General features: G+C 46.3%; 1 protein-coding gene across 1 annotated transcript in view; it reads left to right on the top strand.

Moving 5' to 3' along the window:
* The first annotated feature begins 781 nt into the window (after positions 1 to 781).
* LOC144736695 (stAR-related lipid transfer protein 3-like) overlaps positions 782 to 25,007 on the top strand; it is a 33,416-nt gene continuing 9,190 nt past the window's right edge. Inside the window, exons 1-9 of the mRNA XM_078619296.1 lie at positions 782 to 988; positions 15,443 to 15,771; positions 17,134 to 17,211; positions 18,253 to 18,330; positions 18,950 to 19,003; positions 21,349 to 21,466; positions 22,852 to 22,953; positions 23,443 to 23,495; positions 24,676 to 24,768. Coding sequence (XP_078475422.1) covers positions 15,607 to 15,771; positions 17,134 to 17,211; positions 18,253 to 18,330; positions 18,950 to 19,003; positions 21,349 to 21,466; positions 22,852 to 22,953; positions 23,443 to 23,495; positions 24,676 to 24,768 — 741 coding nt within the window. The 5' untranslated portion in view covers positions 782 to 988; positions 15,443 to 15,606. The remainder of the gene's footprint in view (positions 989 to 15,442; positions 15,772 to 17,133; positions 17,212 to 18,252; positions 18,331 to 18,949; positions 19,004 to 21,348; positions 21,467 to 22,851; positions 22,954 to 23,442; positions 23,496 to 24,675; positions 24,769 to 25,007) is intronic.

The following is a 25,007-nucleotide window of genomic DNA, read 5'->3' on the forward strand; positions in this document are numbered from 1 at the left end:
AATTTTAATGTTTTTACCTACGTGACTTTACCGAAAAAACCTAAGAATATGTATTAAAAAGTATTTTTAATTAAGTAGAACGTGTTGTCTATATTTATTTAAAGTTGCGCATTTTTATGTGACGTCACATTTCTCAGACCCCCCCTCGTCACACATCGTCACAAATGTCTGACCGCCCCCCCCCCTAGGTGCGTGACGTCATTTATGGACGGCCCCTGTACAAAGAATACGTGGTTAAACCGCGTGCAATACGAAATATCGCGATATCTTGAACCGAATTATCGCGAGACTTACAAATCAATGCGGTTACATCATCGACAACCGGGCTGGCCCACAGGATTCATACTGTTAGTTCTTTCGGTAAAGTCACGTAGGTAAAAAATGAAATGAAAATTAATTAAAAATATTTTTTATTATGTTTTATTAATTTTTATTTTATTTTTAATAAAACATATTTTTTATTAATTTTTATTAATTTTAATTTCATTTTTTACCTACGTGACTTTACCGAAAGAACTAAGAGTATGAATCCTTGCAGTCACGAAAGCTTCAAATCTGGCCCACAGGAGTTGAGGGTGGGTGGGGAGGGCTTCGGCGAAATCTCGCGATATCTGAATAATCCAACCCTCTTTTAACGTTCGCCAAGAAAATATCGCGAGACTTCGAACTCAGAGCGGTGACATCATTGAGCAACCGCGTGTGGGGGCGGGGTTCTCGCGATATTTAAAGCCCCTCCCCCAACAACCCTGACCACGTTTCCCCAAGTCTCGCGAGATTTCAATTTGTTTTCCTTAATTTGTACGGGTCGCGGGCCTGCGTGTATCTCGGTTCGACTCAGGAGTAAGGACACAAACGCTCCCTACTCATCGCTCGCTCGCTCCCTCCCCCGTCATCTTCACTCAGACATTTCAGCTCTCCCCCTTCCCCCGGTGTCTCTCCGTTGTTCTCGCTGAAGACCACAGAGAGACAGAGCGAGAGAATAGCGCTGGTAAGTGAAAGCCAACTTGATGCGCCTGTTAACAACACATCGACTACAATGATAACGTCTCGTTCGGAGTGGTCGCGTTTGTTTGTCCGTGATTGCGACGGCTTGAAGATAAACACACAAACATCGAGACAAAGAAAACCTCAAACTGTGTCAACTCGTGTCTCTTCAAACTTCAATTGGTGCCTTTTGTTGCTGACCGTCGTGGTGTTTTCTTTCCGGGGCCTTACTGCTAGGCAAATTGATGAAACAGTTCACACGAAAGTACATTGTTACTATGGTACACCGTGGTTTCACTATGGTTACTATAGTTCGCTGTGTGTTATATGTATATCGTTATACACTCACACAGGCCGATACGGCGTGTTGGGGGGTGGAAGCCTTCAGTATGTTAACAAAGGACTCTGTTCCACGTACGCTATGTGTACTACTGTGTGTTAGACTGTAGTTCACTCACGCGCTGTTGTTTAGGACTTGAGGTCACAAATCCTCTTCACTGTTGGATGGAGACCCTCCTCATCCCCACGCTGTGTTTACAAATGGGGGGAAATGTGTGGTGGTTTTGACCATACTTCACCACGCTGGTCAATGCGGATTCGCGTTGCAAGGGGGAGGCCCAGAGGGGTTGATTCTAGATTTGAAGCTTTCGTGACTGCAACGATTCATACGCTTAGGTTTTTTTTCGGTAAAGTCACGTAGGTAAAAAGAGTGATTATTTTATTTCTATTATTTATATTATTTATTTTTACCTACGTGCTTTTTTCCCGAAAAAAACTAAGAGCCAGAGGAGTGGCTTTCAATTCCTCGCCACGGATGTTATAAGCCTTGTGCCGGGAAATCGAACTATATTGTATGGCCCGGATTCGTAGCACGTATATACCACAGGACTGTGCGTTCTTTAACATCTTGGGCACTCGGTGTTAGTGCTAAATGTTGTCGATTTACTCCCTAAAACACCGGTGTTGCTATACTAGTAACGAATTGGCATGCTGTCTTTACGAGACAAACCTTACTAATTGGCTGTGTCGGGTGGTGTTGGGTTTAACGACACATTTACGCGATTTAACCCATAACAACGATGATATGGATGATATTGGTCGCAAAAGGCCTACGTGTTAATGAACTGTTAGTACTAAAATGGCACAAATACAACACGTTGGTAGCTGTCGCGTGTTGCACTTGCACAGATGTCTCTCACTGCTTGTGGCGTTTGTCTCCCGCAGTGGCAATTAAAACGACAGCTTTCTTACAATGCAATTGCCTCTTGTCCGAAAATATCGATCTCTCAGCGGCAGCAGCTGCCTTTGGGGTGTAGGGTAAACTGTGGGTACACTCGTTCTTGCGAGAGTAGGCCGGAAATTACCCCTCGATGATTACACGCAACATTGCAATGTTTCGCACCAAATTATTGTAGACGACACGAAATAATTCAACGCCATTGTCCTAACGTAATGAGGTGCACGTATTTCGCAGTGACCACCCATATACACTGCGTTGGTTGTATATTGTGGCTTATTAATTATGCACTGGGCTTGACACACTTTCATTACGAAACAGCAAACATTAACCTCGGTCCTAAGATTAAGAACAACCGTAAACCCCAATTAATCATAACCTAACAGTAGCCAAAACTCTAACAATAGCTTAACTTAAAGCTTTCGTGACTGCAGAAATTCATATTATTTGGGTCTTTCGGTAAAGTCACGTAGATGTTTCAAATAAAATGACAAAAAACTATGACGTTTTGATCACAACACATGATGACGATCGCTTGTGTTGTGATCGAAACGTCGTAGTTTTTTGTTATTTTCTTTGAACCATCTACGTGACTTTACCGAAAGACCCAAAGAATATGTAACCATAGCCCCTAAGCCTTGCGGGCATGTCCATTATTATAATAGCAGCAGAAGCCACATACTAGAGATATGGTTAGTGCTACATATATTAGGATTTGGGGGATATGGTTAGAGTTAAGATTGCTGAGAGACGTATTGCTATGGTTAGGATTCGGGTTTAAAGGCTGCTGTTAGGCTGAGTAGTAATATGATTAGTTTTAAGGCTCCTTTGCTTTTGCCTATTGTTTGGGCTAGACGTAAGGGCACAGTTAGGGCTACAGCTAGGCTTAGGGCTATGATTTATGGTGAATGCTGCTTTAAGAATCAGGCTTATAGATGTGGTTAAGCATCCGTAACCCAAAACCTGAGTCCGGACTCAAAGCGCATTCTAACCCTTTTCCATAGTTCTCACAGTAACCTTTACCCTAAATCGTGACCATAGTTTTAAGCCTACCAATAGCTCGGCCCAATAACAGGTTTGACCCTAACCCCTCACCCTAATTAGAGCCGTAAGCCTAACAAATACCTCTAGGGCACACCTGAAATTCAACCGCAGCTGTAAACAACATTTACCTTTTACCACGTTTGTCATGAGTGGCTGCAAAATAAGGCTAAACTATTTGGCATTGGACCTAATGAATCTAAGCAGAATGTTCACTCCTATGATAATATACCCGTGCACATAGATGTTCTTCCCAAAACTAAAACGGTGTATTAATAACAAAAAATAAAATCGAAGAACTCGACACATTCGTGAAAACCACTGGCCTTAAAAGTAAAAATATAATACTGCGTTCGACGTTTTGGGCAATATCCATTCTCATACCTGTCAACCCATACAGTTTTAGCCGTGTTCTTGTACATGGGAAATGTAATTTTCACATCCTATACAGCGTACAGCCGTTTCGATACGGGCAAAACAATGTTGTTGTCTATTTGTGTTTCTCGCTTTGTAGGATGAACGTTGAGATTTATAAGGGCACGGGGTGACCATTATTAAGGTCTGAATTGCTCTGTAATAAGGTCGGGCACTGATGAGGCGTTGAGAGTTTTGCGTTCTTCATATTACACGTGTTGAGCCATTACCCAAAACGTCACATCAGATATTTTTTTCCCTTTTAAGGCCCAAATCATTATTGACGAATGTCATTTGAGCGTGTGCACCACCGCCAACGCAGCAGCAGTATCACCACCAAATAATTCGTTTAATGAAAATGAAGCATTTGCTAACAGCACAATATATTAGTTTCTGTGTGTGCCAGGACCGTGTTAATGGTGGTAAGTTGCCGAGTTTTTTTTCTTATTATTTGTACTTTGTACTGCTACTGGCGAACACGGTCACGTATTTTTTCTTTTCGTATGAAGCAACCGTTTCGCTAAAGTTGATGTTGAACAGTGCAACTTTGTAAAATCGAGTGACAATCAGAAGTGCCTTTGTTGCGCCTCGCCGTGTTATGTTCGGCTGAATTAAGTCACATGGGGTCATCATGGCAACCCGGGGCAACATTCAAAATATATTGTATGTTTGTGTTATAACACGGGCGATGGAGGAGGCTCGTGAGGGACGCTGCTACTGGGCAGTTGGAGGCAGTCGCCCTCCAGCAACAACGGAGGGCAGAAGAGCGACGCTCACAACAACTAGCGGAGCGCCGGGTGGCTAAAACGCAACATGTTGGTACAGTAGGGGTACATCTACCGGTCATCTCAGTCAGCCAACCCATGGCACTTGCAGGGTCTGTTCCGTGACCTGCACCTAGCCTGGCACAGTAGGGGGGGTATAGCTGGTGGTGCATCTACCGGTCATCTCGGTCAGTCAACCCATGGCACTTGCTAGGTCTGTCCCGAGACCTCCTCATGCACCTAGCCTGGCACAGTAGGGGGTACAGCTGGTGGTGCATCTACCGGTCATCTCGGTCAGCCAACCCATGGCACCTGCTAGGTCTGTCTCGAGACCTTCTCATGCACCTAGCCTGGCACAGTAGGGGGGTACAGCTGGTGGTGCATCTACCGGTCATCTCGGTCAGCCAACCCATGGCACCTGCTGGGCCTGTCTCGAGACCTCCTCATGCACCTAGCCTGGCACAGTAGGGGGTACAGCTGGTGGTGCATCTACCGGTCATCTCGGTCAGCCAACCCATGGCACCTGCTAGGTCTGTCTCGAGACCTCCTGCACCTAGCCTGGCACAGTAGGGGGTACAGCTGGTGGTGCATCTACCGGTCATCTCGGTCAGCCAACCCATGGCACCTGCTAGGTCTGTCTCGAGACCTCCTCATGCACCTAGCCTGGCACAGTAGGGGGGTACAGCTGGTGGTGCATCTACCGGTCATCTCGGTCAGCCAACCCATGGTACTTGCTGGGTCTGTCTCGAGATCACCTGTCAGCGAGCTTTCGACACTTCACGTGGTAGCCTCAAAGTGCACCTAGCCTGGCACAGGCGCCGTGGTGATGTCACCGTCACTTAGTGTTGGTATTATGACAGAGAGCGGTGGGGTAGCGGATAGCGCGCTGCGCTACGAACCTGGCGAGACACCGGTGACGATTATCTTAACCGGTTCTGGGCCCTCCCCTAGGTCGACTCAGCCTCATATTAACACCTGGTGCAGTGGCGTGTAAAACATCGCCACTGGGGAGACAAAGGCGGCCGGGCGTGGTGCTAGCCACCCTCGTGTGCCGTGCTGACGTTCATAGGCGCTACTCGCTAACAGCGCTTGCCCCAAGTCTGTCACAGGCTATACGGGGGATCTTTGTCTTTTATTATGACAGACGCGTTTAGTAAGACAACTCGGTTAATCTCTCTTTAAACGGGGCAAATCACACACACACACGCCTGCATTTATTTAAACAAGCTCCGTGAAATAAATAATTTGTTTTGTAGGCCGTGCAGGTGGCATGTTCTTGCCTAGCCCTCTCCGCCCGGGTTCGAGCGAGCCCCATGGGTTGGAACGTTCAGGAGAGAGGGGAGGGCGCGGGTTAAGGTTAGGCCTTCGTGCCTTGCAGCAAATTACTCTGTAAAGGTTAAAGCTTTCGTAAGGCATATCTCCGACCTTAAACAAAAACGTTTAAGTTTCAGACGCTTTTTTTAAACTCTGGATATTGTGCAATATAAACAAAAGTCAGAGTAATCATGCGATGGTATATTTTACTGGTACAGTAGTAACCTGGTTACACCAGCCCACAGGGGATTATTCCGTCCGTTCGTCGTGCATCCAAAAATGGGAGGGGTGGGGCTGGGAGGGGAGGGGCTGGGTGGGGAGGGGCTGGGTGGGGCTGGGAGGGGAGGGGCTGGGTGGGGAGGGTGGGGAGGGGCTGGGTGGGGAGGGGGGGTAGGGCTGGGTGGGGCTGGGCGGGGAGGGGCTGAGCGGGGAGGGGCTGGGCGGGGAGGGGCTGGGCGGGGAGGGGCTGGGCGGGGAGGGGCTGGGCGGGGAGGGGCTGGGTGGGGAGGGGCTGGGTGGGGAGGGGCTGGGTGGGGAGAGGCTGGTCACCCCGTGGTGCCCTTATAAAACTCAACGTTTAACCTACTCACGCCGGCTTGTGCCCGCCCTCACAGTCGGGCATATTTGCGGAATACACCACGCCGCCGTTGACCCTGGCCATTGACCGAGCAACCCAACGTTCCTACCAGCTCCCTCCGCAGGAATGTGTTAAAATCACCTTGCCAACCGCGTAACTGCCTCTGTGTGCTGTATCTAGCGCATATGCAAAATTGAGTTAAACCGGGCGGAAGTGGTTGAATTTCATCTCGCGGAAAAGAGGAACTTCTCAGCATTGATTTTGTTCATTTATGAGTTTTGGGGACGTCCATAAATGACGTCACGCACCTAGGGGGGGGGGGTCAGACGTTTGTGACGATGTGTGATGAGGGGAGGGGGGTTTGAGAAATGTGACGTCACATAAAAATGCACAACTTTAATATATTTAGACAACACGTTCTACTTAATTAAATCGACTTTTTAATAAATGTTTTCTCTTACAACATCAGAGTGCAGCGCCACATTAAATACGCACTACAATGACAATAGCTTAAAGCGATTTGAAGCATGTTTTATTTTGGGGGGGGGGGGGCAGAGCTTGTGACGTTATATTTGAGGGGGGGTCTGACTTTTTGTGACGCCGTGTGTCGAGGTGGGGGGGTAAAAAATCATCCAAAATCGCGTGACGTCATTTATGTACGGCCCCTTTCTTGTTTTTCAATTTAACTCTACTCCCTGACTAAATGTTGTTCAATGGATTTAATCGTTGTTTTTTTGCATGAAAGATTGTTTTTTGTAGTGGACATCTCGTACACATTGCATGTGACGGGGGGCACTGCCGTGTGGTATTGGTTAGGCCACCAGAATTTCAATCCAGACGTTGCCTGTTCAATTCCCGTCTGTCGGCACGGCGGTTTCTGTGCGATCCCGGCCCACCCGAGTTTTGATTTCCAGCCATGGCGTAACTACCATCAGTGTGGGGGTGGGGGTGGAGCGATATCTAAACCGGGCCTGGGTTCACAACCTACACTTGACCCAGCGTGGTGACGTCGAGCCAAATTGTTCCCATGACCGACACGGCGTGAGAATAAGATCTGGGCGCAGCGACGGATTGACTCGGCGCAGTAAAAAATAAGTAAAATAAAATAAACTTTTTAAAAAACACGCTTTAATGAAATGTACCGTACTCGTCATGGAAGAACTCCACGACTCCAGGAAGTGGCCCCGAAGCTTGCCCAAACGTAAGGGGCCGTGGTGATTTACAGCCAACGTCAGATGAGCGTGGACAATTAGACCCAAGCCGAAACCTAACATATACAAAATAATGTTTTAAAATATGTTTTTTTTTATTTTCTATGATAGAATATAGTATTGTCATCAGTATTACATAAGTATTCCAAGTTTGCAGTCGATACCACATTGGGAAGTATGGGTTAAAATTGAGTTACAAGATTTGAGGATACAACATACAGAGTGAGTTAAATAAAAGCGTGTCAAAATCGGTTTGTGTATCCGTAAACTGGAAATGTTTTTTGACGTGTGTTGTGCAAGCGTTTTGCTAAGATGCACGCTTCCAGATTTGTGCCTCGTCAGTGCGATTAAGCAGTCGTGTGTTACATTACCTTTTGTGTGCAGTTGACTTTCTACAAATGTGTTTATGTATGTTGAACTTCTTTCGCACCGTACGTAGCCATCCGTGCTCATTGGAGGTGCGGGGGAAGGACAATAAACGAATTGCAAAACGCAGTTTTGAAGATATGAGTTTTCAATCTGTATTTAAAAGTGCATAGCTCCAGTGGCTTCCTAATATTGGAAGGAAGAGCGCGTTCCAGATGGCCGCAGAAGTGCATCTGAAAGCTCGCGTTGCAGTGTACGTCTTTGTTCGATGGTTTAGTGAAAAGCCACTGTGAGGATGACCGGAGTTGACGTGATGGTTTCTGCTCCTTGACGACATCGGCAAGGTATTGGGGTTCATTTGTGGCAAGCACTTTGTGTGCGAGTGAGGACCTTCTTCTTGGTTCTTTCGGTAAAGTCACGTAGAAGGGAAGTAATAAAATAATAAAACATAATAAAATAATTCTCACGACGTTTCGGCCACAACGCAAGCAGCCGTCTTCAGGTGGAGAACAGGTCTGTCAAGTAGACAGAGTCTGAACGCAAAACGCAGTTCTGTCTACTTGACAGAACTGCGTTTTGCACCTGAAGACAGCTGCTTGCGTTGTGGCCGAAACGTCGTGAGAATTATGTTATTATGTTTTATTTTTATTATTTTATTACTTCCCTTCTACGTGACTTTACCGAAAGAACCAAGAAGATGAATCCCTGCAGCCACAAAAGCTTTAAATCGAGTGAGGACCTTACAATGTTTTGTGAACTGTCAATCACGGGAGTTGGCCAAATATCATTCATCCAGCAGTGACAGAGCCAAAAGTTACCTGCCGTGAATCCAGTAGCCGCGAGTTAATATTCAACTAGTTTTTTGCTGGAATGATCATGCATTGCGTTAGACATTATTTGGTCTTGCTGTTGCTGCTGCTGCTTTGGCAGCAGTGCACAAACACAGATTAACAAACTCTACACTCGTCAATAACACTGTCGCCTGTTATATATTTTTATCACAGTATTATTTACGAGTTTTTTGTATTGCATTCTGCAGTGTTTGTTTACCAAACACCGTTGGCCACGCAGTGACGTTATGTTGCACACTAGGCATTTAACGACGCACCCGCTGGAATCGATCCGTTGATTATAATTTTATCCAGAGCTCACGATATTCTCATAGAATTGTGCGCATGTGAATCCGCTATTTTTTTGTGTGGTCACTTATCTTTGTGTGTGTGTGGTGACAGGATCCAACAGGCCAGTAAAAGCCGTCGTATGGAATTAATTGAACACTGTGGCAAGCGATAACCGAACTGGTTCTGGACTGGCCCCTCCATCACCAACTCACACTGACCATAATAAAGGTTTTTGGGTCAGATCGCGTTATTTATAAATGTGTCGTAACCCTCCACCACCCGACACGGCCAATCAGTAAAAACCGTCACGTTTTCAAAGGACGAAATAATTCACTTCTTTAGCCCACCGGTGTGCTGAAGAGAGAATCAACAGCATTTAAAAATTTGAGTAGTTCGACGTTTCGCTGATAATTACAATCAGCTTCATCGGGCAAGAATGGTGAAGCTGATTGTAATTATCAGCGAAACGTCGTGCTCAAATTTTAAAATGCTGTTGATTCTCTCTTCAGCACACCGGTGGGCTAAAGAAGTGAATTATTTTGTCCTTTGAAAACGTGACACATTTTTTACTGTTTGGCCGTGTCGGATGGTGGAGGGTTACGACACATTTATAAATAACGCGATCTGACCCAAAAATCTATATTAAGAATAATATTGGTCGCGAAACCCGGCGTTCCGTTTGTCCGTCAACTAAATTATAAGAACCTTCTGAACCAGTATGATAAATCAAATAATTTTTTCATAAAACATGTTCCATCCATTATCCAGAAATACGTAATTTTCTATTTATTGAGCATTTATTTGGAGTGTTGATAGTTGCGGACATGGATGGAGGGCGAAATAAAAAATATCCAATGAACTTTGAGGTACAACCCAGTAGTATCTGCACGCATTGCGGGGGGGGGGGGGGGCATCTGTGGGGACATCAGGCGAGGTGTGAAGTGCCGAGAAGCCCTCTGCAGGAGATACAATTTTGACGGCACATGACGGCATATGGCTGCCGAAATTCTAATTGGTTAAATAACAATCCCTCGTGACCGCCAAAGAATGGCGAAGACGACTTTCATCCATCAACGGATTGGCAAAGGGCTGTCTACTTTTGTATTGATGATAAGAGCCCTTGGTTGAATGAAAACCATGAATTTCTGTAAAACAATGAATTGTTTCCCAAGAAATTACATGCCTCCTTTGTACAGATCTTCCCGCTCTGGAAGGAGTCTCTTATTAAAATCGATTCTTAGGTTTGTGATGTATCCTCTGTGCCTCCCAGTTCTCAATCTAGCAATGTGTCCGATTCGCAAAAATATTGCATGTGTTATAAATTGTGTATTATTATTCGAATTGTGAGTGCAAGCAATCGGTTATTTGCAAATGTGCCGCGCATTTCTCTCGTTCGCCGATTTTTCAAAGACAAACTTGATCAAACATCCAAATGTGTGGGCACCCTCCTGAACGTGAGTCTCAAAACTCTTAAGATGCCATCGTCGATGATATATAAATGGGATTAAAGGTGATAATACGCAAGGTGGTGGGCAAGGGTGGGCGACGAGTGATGGCAGCAACGCTATTTGAGTCTAACCTGATCAACATTTTCATTACACGATCCTGTATTTTTGTGAAGTCAACAAAATTGTCAACACCGTAGCTTTCAAAGGATAAATGAAGTGACTTTTCAAGCAGTATATCCTTTCTCTGGCCTCTTTATGTCCAAATAAAGAAGGGCCATTGCCCAAAACGTCGTTTATTATATACATTTTCGATCAAAGCTGTGCAAGGTAACCATTGGGAGTTATTTATTGTTTTTCATCTCGTGCACCAATGCCAGCTCATCAACATTTCCAAAACACATTCCTGCGGAGGGAGCTGGTAGGAACGTTGGGTTGCTCGGTCAATGGCCAGGGTCAACGGCGGCGTGGTGTATTCCGCAAATATTCCCGACTGTGAGGGCGGGCACAAGTCGGCGTGAGTAGGTTAAACGTTGAGTTTTATAAGGGCACCACGGGGTGACCAGCCCCTCCCCACCCAGCCCCTCCCCGCCCTCCCCACCCAGCCCCTACCCACCCTCCCTTCTCCACCCAGCCCCACCCCTCCCATTTTTGAATGCACGACGGACAGACACAATAATCCCCTGTGGGTTGGTGGAACCAAGTGGTTCCTCCACTTGATACAGCTATCGTGTTGTGACGATTCCATCTGAAGACGGAAGCTTGTGTTGCCTCCGAAACGTCGTGATTTTTATTTTACTTTTATAAATTTTTATTTTTTACCTACGTGACGTTACCGAAAAAACCTAAGAATATGGTTCCTACCAGTATAATGTTTGTTTATTTAGGTGTTTGTTCCAGCTGCTCTCCCTCTTGTTTGACCCCCCCCCACCCCCTGCGTGCGTTTGCCCCAAACCGCAATGCCCCTTGTTGCCCCAGAGCCCGAAGCCGCCGCTGTTGTGATGAGCGTGGTCACAAGATCTCCCCTGACCCTGCAGAGACAGCCACTCAGCGATTTCACACCCACACTCAAAAGGGTGGCTGGGGCAAATCGAAAATGCAAACCGAAAACAAAAAGGGAAGCACAGCAATGGAAATGGGCAGGGGGGTTTTGGGGTCTGGAGGGGGGGCGCGGTGGTCGGGTATAGACAGTCATATTCTTAGGTTTTTTCGGTAAAGTCACGTAGGTAAAAAATTTAAATAAATAAAAGTAAAATAAAATAAAAATCACGGCGTTTCGGAGGCAACACAAGCTTCCGTCTTCAGGTGCAACCGTCACAGCACGATAGCTGTATCAAGTGACAGGTGGAACCGTCGTGCTGTGACGGTTCCACCTGAAGACGGAAGCTTGTGTTGCCTCCGAAACGTCGTGATTTTTATTTAATTTTTTATTTTACTTTTATTTATTTTAATTCTTTACCTATGTGACTTTACCAAGAAAACCTAAGAATATGAATCCTTGCAGTCACGAAAGCTTCAAATCTAGAATTAATAGACAGTCATGTTGACCGGTTGGCTCGGGTTAGAGGTTAGTCGGGCTACGGTCCGATTTGATAAGATATGGCGTATGGATAGTGCAGTGACACATGGTGACCCCCTACGTAAGACCACTATCCCCCCCCCTCCCCCCCCAAGTTCCACAGTACATAGAGATCACATGTCCACCACGCCTCCAGTCAACACGGTGTTGTTTCACGTTGTGCATTGGTGTGTTTTGTGTAAGTTGGTATGGCATTTGTTTCAGCGCTAACGTTCCCTACGCCCGTTCGAAATGTGTCCTGCAAGGTATAGTGAGGGAAAAAAGTATTTGATCCCCTGCTGATTTTGTACGTTTGCCCACTGACAATGAGGGAAAAAAATACTTATTTCCCTCATTAAAATGCAAATCAATTTATTAAATTTTTGACATGCGTTTTTCTGGATTTTTTTGTCGTTAGTCTGTCTCTCACTGTTCAAATAAACCTGCCATTAAAATTATAGACTGATCATTTCTTTGTCAGTGGGCAAACGTACAAAATCAGCAGGGGATCAAATACTTTTATCCCTCGCTGTATATCCATGCCACAGCATGCCCCCCCCCCTCCAACAGGTTAGGAGGATATGACCCATGGGTTCTACACTGCTGGGCTCATGATATCAGCTGGCTCGCTAGTTTGTTAGGGTTATGACTAGTCTGGTTAGCAAGTTTGTTAAGGGTTGGGTTCGTATGAAGGTTTTGATGGTTATTTTTGTTACGGTTAGTGCTTGTGTTTGTTTGGCTAGTTTGTCGGTGTTAGGGGTAGCTTTATTTTGGTCCGTGTTAGAACCGAGTGTTTGGTTGGCTATTTGGTTTGGGTGAGGGTAGGTTTACGGTTACGTGGCTTTTACGGTTATGGGGTTGGACTGCTGGTTAGGCTCAGACAAGTTTGCAAGCTTGTTAACATTAGGGGTGGGACTAGTGTTTGGTATTATCTGGTCATTTGTGCTTTAAATAATGGATTTTGCCTGAAACGTCATCTATTATTTCCTTTTAAAGGCCCACACACTGTTATTGATGAATGTGTGACGTGTTTTTGTCATTTACACTTGTACATCACTACCAGTGGCAGCCGCAATACCAAATAATTAAAATCTGGTTAGTATCTTCCTTTAGAATTCGCTTCTGAGCCCAATTTTGCGAGCGTTTTTTGTTACGGAAATTTCCGTCCCAATTTTTTGACGCAGACACTGCCGTTTTCATCGCAGTACGTGGCTCCCGTGCGCTCCTGCCAAATAAGTCGTGGAGCATCTGTTGTAAAGGTTTCAAACCTTCACTCAGGAATTCCACACGTATTGCGTCTGCGAGAAGATTTTTCGCACAACAATCTCGTCCGAGCTCTAGGTCAAATTGCGTTCGCAAGGTATTTTTAACCGTGAGAGTAAACCGGAATGCGACCTCGGGAATGCAGACTTGTACCCTAAACAAGACCATTAGATTTTAATTTAAAGCTTTCGTGACTGCAGAGATTCATGTTCTTGGTTCTTTCCGTAAAGTCACGTAGAAGGGAAATAATAAAATAAGATTTTTTTTCTTTCTACGTGACTTTTTCGAAAGAACCAAGAATAAGACCATAATAAAAATAAAACATAATAAAATAATTCTCACGACGTTTCGGCCACAACGCAAGCAGCCGTCCTCAGGTGAAGAACAGGTCTGTCAGAGACGGCTGCTTGCGTTGTGGCCGAAACGTCGTGAGAATTGTATTTTATTAAGTTTTATTTCTATTATTATTTTTATTTTATTTATTATTATTTTTTATTTCCCTTCTACGTGACTTTACCGAAATAACCAAGAAGATGAAGTCTGTGCTAGTTTGTTATGTTTCTGTGTCACCTGCCAGTGTGTCTTGAGCGGTGCATGACTTGAATGCCAGTTTTTGCCAAATGCGTTGGCCACTTGGTGTCTGCAATGTTATGATTTATTCTCTGCTGTTGCCTGTTTTTTTTGGGTTTAAACCAAGGTCCTTAGTGGGTCATTCTGGTAAATCGGCTGAAGGCTGGATTTTTCTTAGCCACGTGTATACAGTCAAGTCTTTGGGATAAAAAAATTGCTCTGGAATTGTACATCTTCAATCATCGTTCACCCTACTGGTAGTACCCATCCGCCGTTTAGTACCAATGTAACGTGTAAGTATTCGCTATGGTGCCACGCAAAATGAAGGTTTGTTATTTTCAAGGTCGTTTCTCGTTGGTTGTATTAATTTTCCTGTTAAACTGAAGACACTGCGAATTTAAAAGACAATCCCTCAGTATTTTCCGGTTAGTTGATGGAGTTGAGTATTGCATTCCAGTCAATACGTAGAGTCGTGGTAAAGAGCATCCTGTAAATATGAACAGAGTACAAGTATAACCCGTAAAAACAAAGTTTTTCACTATAAATCCTTTACATGCGTGGCGGCTAGAGTCCTCTGGCTTGAGATGGCTACCACCTCAAACCATTAAGCAATTGGTAATTAAATATAATTTATTTTTTCCTAAAAAGTGTAAAATTTGGGAAAAAAATTTCACGAACATTAATTGTCACGCACCAACGAGTCTGTGCAAAATGTCAGCTCGATTGGATCACGGGAAGTGGGTTAAAAAACGACCGAAAGATTTGCACGGTCGTAAGCAAGCAAGCAAGCGCGCAAGTGAACTTAATATAAAGGATTTAAAAATGAGCTGTTGACTATTACACCGAAAGTTAACAAATTGAGAGGAGGTTGTGATCCCAGAAAAGTGAAGTTTCAGTTTTCTATGTCTCGTATTGAGTGGCAGCATAAGACAAAGACTCCCCCCCTCTCCCATCGCCTTAACAGACTGTTGGGGAAAGTGTTGTTAGCGAGCACCTATGACACCACGCCCTTTCGCATTTGCCTCCCCATTTCTGGATGTTTACACATCGCATCAGGTGCTCGTTTAACCCGGAGTCAACCTAGGGGAGAGCCGGGACCGGATCGGATATTCACCAATATTGGTCATGAGCTAGAATCGAACTTGGGCCGCTGCGTTCGTGGCGCAGTGCACTAACCACTGCACCACAGCTCCCCGTAATACACACACTTATATACAGAACTTACATTCTTGGACATGTGTAGTGAGTGGCACCCTTCTGTTTTACCCCTCCCACCCCATTTGAGGTGCTGACTCGTCACGATTTAAATGTTTGCGTGTGCTGCCTCGTTATGTGCGGTCTCGTTTATGTCTAGTTTCTCGTTTGTTTTGCCTACCTCATTCCGTCTTGTTTTTGTCTGTCTGCTTTCTACTGCCACGTTTGTACTGGCTCATTGCATGTTGTTGTTTTTTTTTCTTTCTGTCAAATTTGTACTGCCCTGTCCGTCTCCTGTCCGCGGCCTTTCTCATTTGTTCCGTCTCCGTTTGTACCGTCTAGTCTCGTCCTGACCCAGCATCTCTCGGCTCTGCTCGTTACAGGTTCCAGAATGTGACGGGAGCAAGGGGGCAAAGAAACGTGCGTGCGTGCGAGTCCGTGCGAGTGCGTGCGAGTCTGCGACTGGGCCCACCTCTCGCCGGTCGGGCACCAAGCGGCGTCCGTTGCACCCCAGCCGTCCAGAGTCCACCCCCACTGTGTCCCCACCATGGACTGGACGGAGTCCAGCCTCAACTCTTCCTACCTCGTTGGCTCGGCCGATTCGACGCCGCGGCCCGAGAACAAGAAGATCTCGGACGTCCGGCGGACGTTCTGCCTCTTCGTGACCTTTGACTTCCTCTTCGTTGGCCTCCTGTGGCTCACGGAGCTCAACGTAAGGATTCTCGGTTCCCTGCTGACACGAGGCAGAACGAGACGGGATGGTGTAGGGGGACTGTGCAAAGGAGACGGTACAGACGGGACGGTGTGGAGGAGACGGTACGGACGGGACGGTGTAGAGGAGAATCAACATCGCTCGTTTAGAGTATTTGGCTGCTATAAATTTTCACGTGATGTTGAGCTGTAATTTGTGATAGCCAGGTTTGCTTCTGAAAAGGGCCATCTAACTCAGTGGGCCTTGGCTAGTAAAATAATAATCGTATTGTTGAGTTTAGACAGAATAAGTAATATTTAAAAAAACTTTTTTTTAAACACGCTTTTATGAATGTACTGTACTAGCAATGGAAGAACTCCAGGAAGTGGCCCCGAAGCTTGCCATAAAGTAAGGGACCGTGGCCAATTACAGCCAACGTCCGTTGACCGTGGACAATTAGACCCAAGCCGAAACATAAAATATGAAAAAGAATGTTTAAAAATATATATTTTTTATGATAGAATATAGTATTGTCATCAGTATGACATAAGTATACCAAGTTTGCAGTCGACACCACATTAGGAAGTGGGTTAAAATTGAATTACAAGATTTGAGGATACAACAACAACAGACAGAGTGAGTTGAAAGAAAGTGTGTCACAAGATGGGATAAGGCGTTACAGACAAGACGAACGATACGCAATGAGACGGTGCAGGGGTGGACCGTTTAATGGAGATGGCCAGAATAAAACCATCGCTGCACTCAGCGGTTCGTAATCGCGTCCGGTGGGGTGGTGGATCATTTGGGACGAGCATGGGTGATGTTTGCTTTTTGAGTTTAATTTGTTGTCCTTCCCCCGCACCTCCGATGAGCATGGTTGGCTACGTACAGTGCGAAAGAAGTTCTATATACAGTAAAACCTTGGATTGCGAGTAGCTTGGTCTGCGAGTGTTTTGCAAGACGAGCAAACATTTTAAACAAATATTAATTGTCTTGGTTCTTTCGGTAAATAATAAAATAATTAAAATGAAACATGTTTTATTTTTATTATTTTATTATTTCCCTTCTACGTGACATATTTTATAATTTTTATTATTGTATTATTTACCTTCTACGTGACTTTACCGAAAGAACCAAGAAGATGAATCCCTGCAGTCACGAAAGCTTTAAATCGAAAAATATTAATTTGATAAACGAGCGAGGTCTTGCAATACGAGCAGTACGTGTGTACGCTTTGTCTGCCGAGCGTCACGTGATCACAACTGATGTACGAGTGCCTTGATATACGAGTGCTTTGGGTTACAAACACGTTTCCGGAACGAATTATGCTCGCAATGCAAGGTTTTACTGTACATTCTTTTTTTTCTCTCATCTCCCCCGCAGGTTGACGGGGAGCTCAAGGACAAGTTAATAAACGAAGTTGTGAACTACAGCTACCAGACTTCCCTCTTTGACATCTTTGTGAGTGTTCAGTATTCTTGTGTTTTTATTACTATAATTTCTAGATTTGAAGCTTTCGTGACTGCAAGGATTCATACTCTTAGTTCTTTGGGTAAAGTCACGTAGGTAAAAAATGAAATAAAAATAAATGAAAATGAATACAAATAAAAAAATATTTTTATTAATTTAAATTTAAAATGAAATTCAAATTAATAAAAATTAAATAATATTTTTATTAATTTTAATTTCATTTTTTTACCTACGTGACTTTACCGAAAGAACTAAGAGTATTTATTACTCTAGCGGGGCAGTGGTGGCTGTGCACTTGGCCTGTAATCCAGCATTGTGTGGAGGCAGCGAGGGTTGGTGGATTGCACAACTGTTGCGAACGCTTCCTTACATTGGGTATCGAAGATGCGTACTCTGGCTCGCCAGGATAAGGCGGCACAGCAAATGTGGACGCTCCACCTCTTCCGTCCGTACGGGGGAGTTTTTCCCACTCGCGGGTTTGTGCGTTTTCTTCGGGTACTCGTTAAGCGGGCGATAATGCCTGAATATATATAGGACTGCAAAGTCTTCTTGGTTCTTTCGGTAAAGTCACGTAGAAGGGAAATAATAAAATAATAAAAGAATAAAACATAATAAAATAATTCTCACGACGTTTTGGCCACAACGCAAGCAGCCGTCCTCAGGTGAAGAACAGGTCTGTCGGAAAGACGGCGTCTGAATGAAACACCACCAGGCTTGGAGCGTATATTTAAGCTGGGTTGGAGGGGGAAGAGCGCCTTGACAAAATAATTTGCATATCAAGAGGAATTTAGCAGGACTGCAAAGCTTGGGGAATTGTTGGCTGTGGTTCTTCAGGCCTCTTGAGTCGTTATCTCCACGAGAGTGAGACAATGCTGTGCACATTACAAGTTAAAATTATGATATTTTGAAATGTCTGTCCTGGGGGATGTAAGAATCAATTTATTCGTTGTGTCGTGCGTTTCCATCGCGCTGCCTTGCCGTTGTGCCTCGTGTTGCCATCACCACATTGCCTTTGTGCCGTGCTGTGAGCAGTGCCTGGGGGCTGTTCGATGCACAATGCTGCTTCTGGCCTACGCGCTCTTCCGCCTCAAGCACTGGTGGATGGTGGCGGTGAGTTGCTCCGTCCTTTTGATCCGCGTCACTCCGGATCCAGTTGCGCTGTCGGCTCCAGTCCCACCGCACTACAGCGGTGCGTTACAAGCTGAGATGCGGTCTCTCGTGTGGCCCACGCATCCATCCCATCAACTCCACTGCGCCTCCGATGGCCCACGGTTACAAGCGGGCAGAGGTCGCAACCGGGTACCCGATACCCGATACCCGGCCGGGTACGGGTACCCGTTTGCGACCCTGGTGCGGCCGGGTACGGGTAGACCATGAGTCACTGGTGAGTCACCGCTTGTCACTCATTTCCCAACGTCTTTTCTCTTCTCACAATTCAAGTTCCTAGAATCAACCCACCCGTGCCTGCAACATGGCTTCTTCGCAGAGGTCGCAATCAGGTACCCGATACCCGTACCCTACTCGTACCCGGCCGGGTACGGGTAGGGTACGGGTACGGCCGGGTACGGGTACCCGTTTGCGACCGTGGTGCGGCCGGGTACGGGTAAGGAATCAAAACCCGTTTGCGACCTCTGCAAGCAGGCAAACGCTGGCAAAGCGCAGCTCGGGTCTCGTTGTAATCGCTCGTAAATCGACGCCCGCGCTCGTGTTTTGTTTTCTTTCATTTCAGTTAACGACATTCGTGTCGTCGGCGTTTCTGATCGTCAAGGTCATCATCTCACAGGTGAGCTCCACTGCACCTACACGGGCGAGGTAGGGGGGGGGAATCGCTGAGACTGGATTTTGGCAAGCTGTGCATTCGGCAAAGGTGTGACACCCATTTTTCATCTGCCTCTCCACGCTGTCCTCATCGTCGCTGACTTCGTTGGAGTTCTTCATCATAATGTACATGCTCCATTGGAACCTCCTTTGCCAGTAGCAAAATATGATAATTGTTTTTTTACCGTTTTATCTGGCAACAAAACTGACACCTTTTTTTTACAAGGAGTCATGTTTGCATTGACCACAATACCTGCGGTCGGAATACAAACAAAAAAAAACACGACTCTGATAATGTATGCACTGTCCTTGAAATTGAAAAAAAAAGGTGTCAGTTTTGTTGCCAGATAAAAGGGTAAAAAAACAATTGTCACATTTTGCTACTGGCAAAGGAGGTTCCAATGGTGTAAATGCTTACCCCGAGTTCTCATACTCTGATGGTGCATTGTCTTTGAATTGTGCGCCTTTTGGCATCATCTGGTCCAACACCATGTGAGACTGGGCTCTAAGAAAAGTTGTCTTGGGTGTGAACCAATCAATTTCAAGGACAGTGCATACATCATCGGAGTCGTGTTTTTTTTGTTTGCATTCCGACCGCAGGTATTGTGGTCAATGCAAACAGGACTCCTTGTAAAAAAGGTGTCGGTTTTGTTGCCAGATAAAAGCGTAAAAAAACAATTATCAATGTACATGCTGTATGTAATTCCCCAGTTCACTCTTGCAAACGACGCTATTCGCTAGCCCAGGGGTCTGCAACCTGCGGCTCTTTTCAGGACTGCTTCGTGGCCGTGTTTATTGAGGACCACCGTATTGCGGCCGAATTCGGGGGGGAAAAAAAGTCTCCCGTTGTTATTTTGGTTGCCGACCCGTGCCCTATCCTCCTTGAAGTCTCGCCCGGTTAAACAGAATCTACTTTGACGTTATACGGCTGTGGGACGTGGCTCTCTCCGTGTTGCTGGGCACGGTGTATAGCCGACGATTCTCTCCATGCGCCCCCAGAGCTTTCCGGACCTTTCTTGGCCGAACTCTTCTCATACCTCTTCTTGGTTCTTTCGGTAAAGTCACGTAGAAGGGAAGTAATAAAATAATAAAAATAAAACATAATAAAATTATTCTCACGACGTTTCGGCCACAACGCAAGCAGCCGTCCTCAGGTGAAAACCAGGTCCGTCGAGGCGACAGAGTCTGAATGTGGCCGAAACGTCGTGAGAATAATTTTATTATGTTTTATTTTTTTTTATTATTTTATTACTTCCCTTCTACGTGACTTTACCGAAAGAACCAAGAAGATGAATCCCTGCAGTCACGAAAGCTTTAAATCAAAATTCTTCTCATACCTGTCAACCCATATGGTTTTAGCCGTGTTCTTGTACATGGGAAATAAAATTTTCACATCCCATACAGCGTACAGCCGTTTCGATACGGGCAAAACAATGTTGTTGTCTATTTGTGTTTCTCGCTTGGTAGGATGAACGTTGAGATTTATAAGGGCACGGGGTGACCATTATTAAGGTCTGAATTGCTCTGTAATAAGGTCGGGCACTGATGAGGCGTTGAGAGTTTTGCGTTCTTCATAGCACACGTGTTGAGCCATTACCCAAAACGTCGCATCTGATATTTTTTTCCCTTTTTAAGGCCCACATCATTATTGACGAATGTCATTTGATTCTAGATTTGAAGTTTTCGTGACTGCAAGGATTCGTACTCTTAGGTTTTTTCGGTAAAGTCACGTAGGTACAAAAATAAAATTAAAATTAATAAAAGTAAAATAAAAAATCACGACGTTTCGGAGGCAACACAAGCTTCCGTCTTCAGGTGGAACCGTCACAGCACAATTGCTGTATCAAGTAAAGTGAAATCCCTAGAGACCCGACCTTGTATATATACTGGTTGAGGGGGGAAGAGCCAAGGTAGGCCCCTGGATCGGAGTTTTTTTATTATGGTAAGGTTGGTGCGGCTGAGGCTGCTGCTAGGAATGAGCCTTTGTTGTGTAGACTGGTTAAGCTGGGAGGTGCCAGAGTTGTTAAGGTGCGGCTGCTGCTAATGGGACTGAGCTTTTTGTTATGTAGATGGTAGAAGCAGAAAAGGAGCTCAGGAAGAAACAGCCCCTTGCTATGTTGCTGGGTGGGTAAAACTTAAAGCAGGAAACCAGTGTGTATGTAATTCCTCGCGCGGATCGAAACGTCGGGACGCGCGTTAACAGCCCGAAAAAACCGCAGCCGGAGAGAGCCGCGTGGCGCAAACGCGAAAAACATACGCGGCGGCGGCGACGATTGTAACACGAGTTGCGACGCCGGAACGAATGTGCAGCTGCTGAAGCAGGGCGCCCTGGGCTACGTGATCCCCATCGTGTCGTTCATCCTCGTGTGGGTCGAGACCTGGTTCGTGGACTTCAAGGTTCTGCCGCAGGAGATCAAGGAGGAGAACAGTGAGTCCCGCCGGTGATCCCCACCGGGACTGGTTCGTTTGTTCATCGCGCGCGGACTGTGGCTGACCGTGCGATGTCTATCTTGCTGCGGCAGCGTTCGCATAAACTGCTCTTTAACACGTTGACTTTAGCGATCAATATCCGTAATACAGGTTTTTTTTTTTTAGATCGTGTAAATATATAAACAGGAGGATTTCTCCACATGTATATAAACAGGAGGATTTCTCCACACATCTGGCTCTCGCCTGATGAAGCTAGTAGTAATTACTGTCGAAACGTCGTACTCAGATTATCAATGTTGTGGCTTGGTTCTTCAACACACCGGTGTGCTGTACTAGTGATGAATTGGCCACGTTCTGTTTACCTGACAACCCTTTACTAGTTAGGCTGTGCCGGGTGGTGGCGGGTTTAACGACACATTTATATATTTTACGCGATCTAACCCAAAATAACCTCGATTATGGATAGACTGCTCTTGCTGCCAGACACCGGCGTCTCGAGTGATTTCTTTTGATCCACGTCTCTCAGGGGGCGACCGCGGGGGGGGGGGGGGTGGTGGGTGGGGTTGGTGGCGCCATTGTTTAGAGGGTCCGCCGGTCGACCGCCAACTGGAGTTGCGCAGTTTGGCGCCGGAGTTTGCGCTTCAAGACGGGACGGCAACATGTCCACAAAGTGACAGCCGCCGCCGCCTCCTCCCTCCGAGAACCTAATCCCCCGGACGCTTGCGCCCGTGAGATATTGTTACGCCGCATAGCGCACGAAGTTTGAACGTTTAATTGTTTATGTTACGGCGACTTTTCGCGCGAAGCGAATTCAAAAGCGCCGTAGAATCTGCGACGGGTGCCGTTCTTTTCGTGGGGCGGGGGGGGGGTAATGAGCGGCAAGAAAGCGGTGCTACAAATAAATTGCCCAAGCTCCGTGATCCTATGTTTTTGGGATGTTTAGCCAACTCCATTAACGAGTGTTTGTACGTGTGGGAGGAAAACCGAAGAAAACCTCGCAGTGTGCAATGGGGCATGGGGGGGTAGACACTCGATCCCCGTACAGATTCAAGTTAATCCACTTTGCTGTACCACAGTACCCTGGCAAGCCAGGAGATGGCGACCTGTGTATTGCATGTGTACTGTGTGTATGCACCATGTGTAACTACGTGTGTGTGAACCATGTGTATTGCATTAGTGCTGTGCGTGCAGACCTTGTGTTTTTGCATGTGTACCGTGTGCGTGCATCATGTGTACCGTGTGTGTGTGCTGTGCGTGCAGGACCTTGCGTATTGCATGTGTACCGTGTGCGTGCATCATGTGTGTACCGTGTGTGTGCTGTGCGTGCGCGGGACCTTGAGTATTGAATGTGTACCGTGTGTGTGCTGTGCGTGCTGTTTGCAGGACAACTACAATCCCAACAGAGTGGTTCGGGCCAAGCACCCCTGATCTACCCCCGCCCTCTCTCAGATCCTCACTTCTACTCTCCTCCTTCCTCCTTGGCTGGTGAGCTGCCCCCCCCCCCCAAAATACTCCAAAGGCAACCCCCCCCCCACCTCCCCCCCCGGCTACGTAGCCGGTTGTGCCGGCTCCCACAATGCACCAGGTTTATTGTGGCTGTCTGCGATGTTTTCTATATTGAGAACTCGTTCATTTAGAATTTATTTTTGTGTTTATTTTGTTGTCCATGCCCTGCCCCCTCCCCCGCACTTCCGATTTAGCACGGTTGGCTAACGTACGGTGTGAAAGAAGTTCAATATACACGCTTACATATTTTTTTTTAGTTTTCTCCGCTTTTCTGTTCGTGTCATTGCTTTAGTTTGTTTTACATTCTCGCCTTTGTCATTTTGACGAGCCCGGGATCACTCTTGCGAATGAGACAGTGTGTATCCCGGCCTCGATTGAGTTCTCCAGCCGGTCAAACGCTGTCAAATTGAAACTCGCAGCTTGCCAAACGTGTTCCGTGTGCGACTTCTGTTTTTCGTCGTGACGCAGGTTCGGACGACGATTCTGATGAAGACGAAACGAAAAAGAACCTCACCTGGCGGGTGAGATCCCCCGTCCGCGCCTCCCGTTTGCACGCTCTTACTAGCCTAGATGTTTACCCACTGTGTTCATTTACATGCGATGTCTGTGATAAAATCACCTCGAACGTAATTTATGATGATTCCGAGTTCGTAGCGCACGCAGTTTTCATTTGCTGTCAAGATACGGAGAATGAGTCGGAGCCGTGGTAAGCCACGGATAATGTTTGTATGCACGTTGAACTTCTTTCGCACTGTACGTAGCCAACCGCGCTAATCGGAGATGCGAGGGAAGGACAACAAACTTTAACACCAAGAGCAGTTATAAAGGAATTCGCTTTCAATCTATATAATTTAAAAGTGCATAGTTTAGTTCCCAGTAGCTTCCTAATATTGGTAGAAATAGCATTCTAGACGGCCGCAGAACCATCGTCTTTGTTCGATGGCCAGCCAAAAGCCGCTGCTGCTGCTGCTACGAAGATGACGGGAATACGCGTGATGATGGATTATGCTTGAGAAAAGGCAGTCGCAACCAGCACCAACATTTGCCCAATCTCTTTGGTCCTTGATTGGGATATTTGGTCAATGCCATTAATTAATTAGGAGGAGGAAACCGGAGTAGCCGGACGAAACCGACGCGTACCCGAGCCGGGAAACGGAGTGGTCTCCACAAGTCTGGCAACCAAAGGGGAAGCTATCGGATGAGGTGGTGGCAGATCTATGGCTCTCCCCGAGTCTCTTAGTCTGCAAGTGTCTCTGTGGGTTTCTAAGAGCAGATGGTGAGATACTGTTAGGGCAGATCTATGGCTCTCTCCGAGTCTCTTAGTCTGCGGGTGTCTTTGTTTCTAAGCTCAAATGGTGGGATGCTGTCAGGGCAGATGTGTTTGTATGCATGTTGAACTTCTTTCGCGCCGTACATAGCCAACCGTGCTAATTTGAGGTGCGGGGGAAGGACACCAACAGATCTTGGAGGTCGCTGGGTGTCTCTGCTGTGCAGCAGCTGCGGGAACCGGTCGCGGGTCACGAGCGTTGACGACGATAAGTGGGGGTGGGGGGGGGGAGTGAAAACGTCTCTGTCCACGATGATGTTTCGATCTTGATCGCTGGGGGGGGGTGTTGTTTGAATCGTTGACGAGGCTGTCGCCGTTTGGACGATGTCGACCTTGGTACTAACCAATCTCCCGTGCGGTGGCGGCGGTTGCAGGAGAAGGAGTATGTGCGGCAGGGCAAGATATCGATGGAGGTGATGAAGCAGACCCTGTCCCGGCAGGACCTCTGGTCGTTCGACAAGAAGAGCGTACGTTCTCCCGCGACAGATTCACACGGAAACACTTGGGACGTCCGATCTCTCGGCCGTGTTTCCCCCTCCTTTGGCTCCCACTCTGTAGTTGGTCTTGTCTTCTGGCCTCATTCCCTTCTAGTGACATGTCCTGCCCAAGCAAACTTTTTTTTTACTTCAGTTTGCCATCTGGCCCACGTGTTCCTCTTTCTCGCTTCACGCTTCTTTGCGCACTTTTTAGCATTTGTTACATTTTT

This window comes from Lampetra planeri, chromosome 62, assembly GCF_965212315.1.
Source record: "Lampetra planeri chromosome 62, kcLamPlan1.2.h2, whole genome shotgun sequence".
NCBI classification, from domain to species: domain Eukaryota; kingdom Metazoa; phylum Chordata; class Hyperoartia; order Petromyzontiformes; family Petromyzontidae; genus Lampetra; species Lampetra planeri.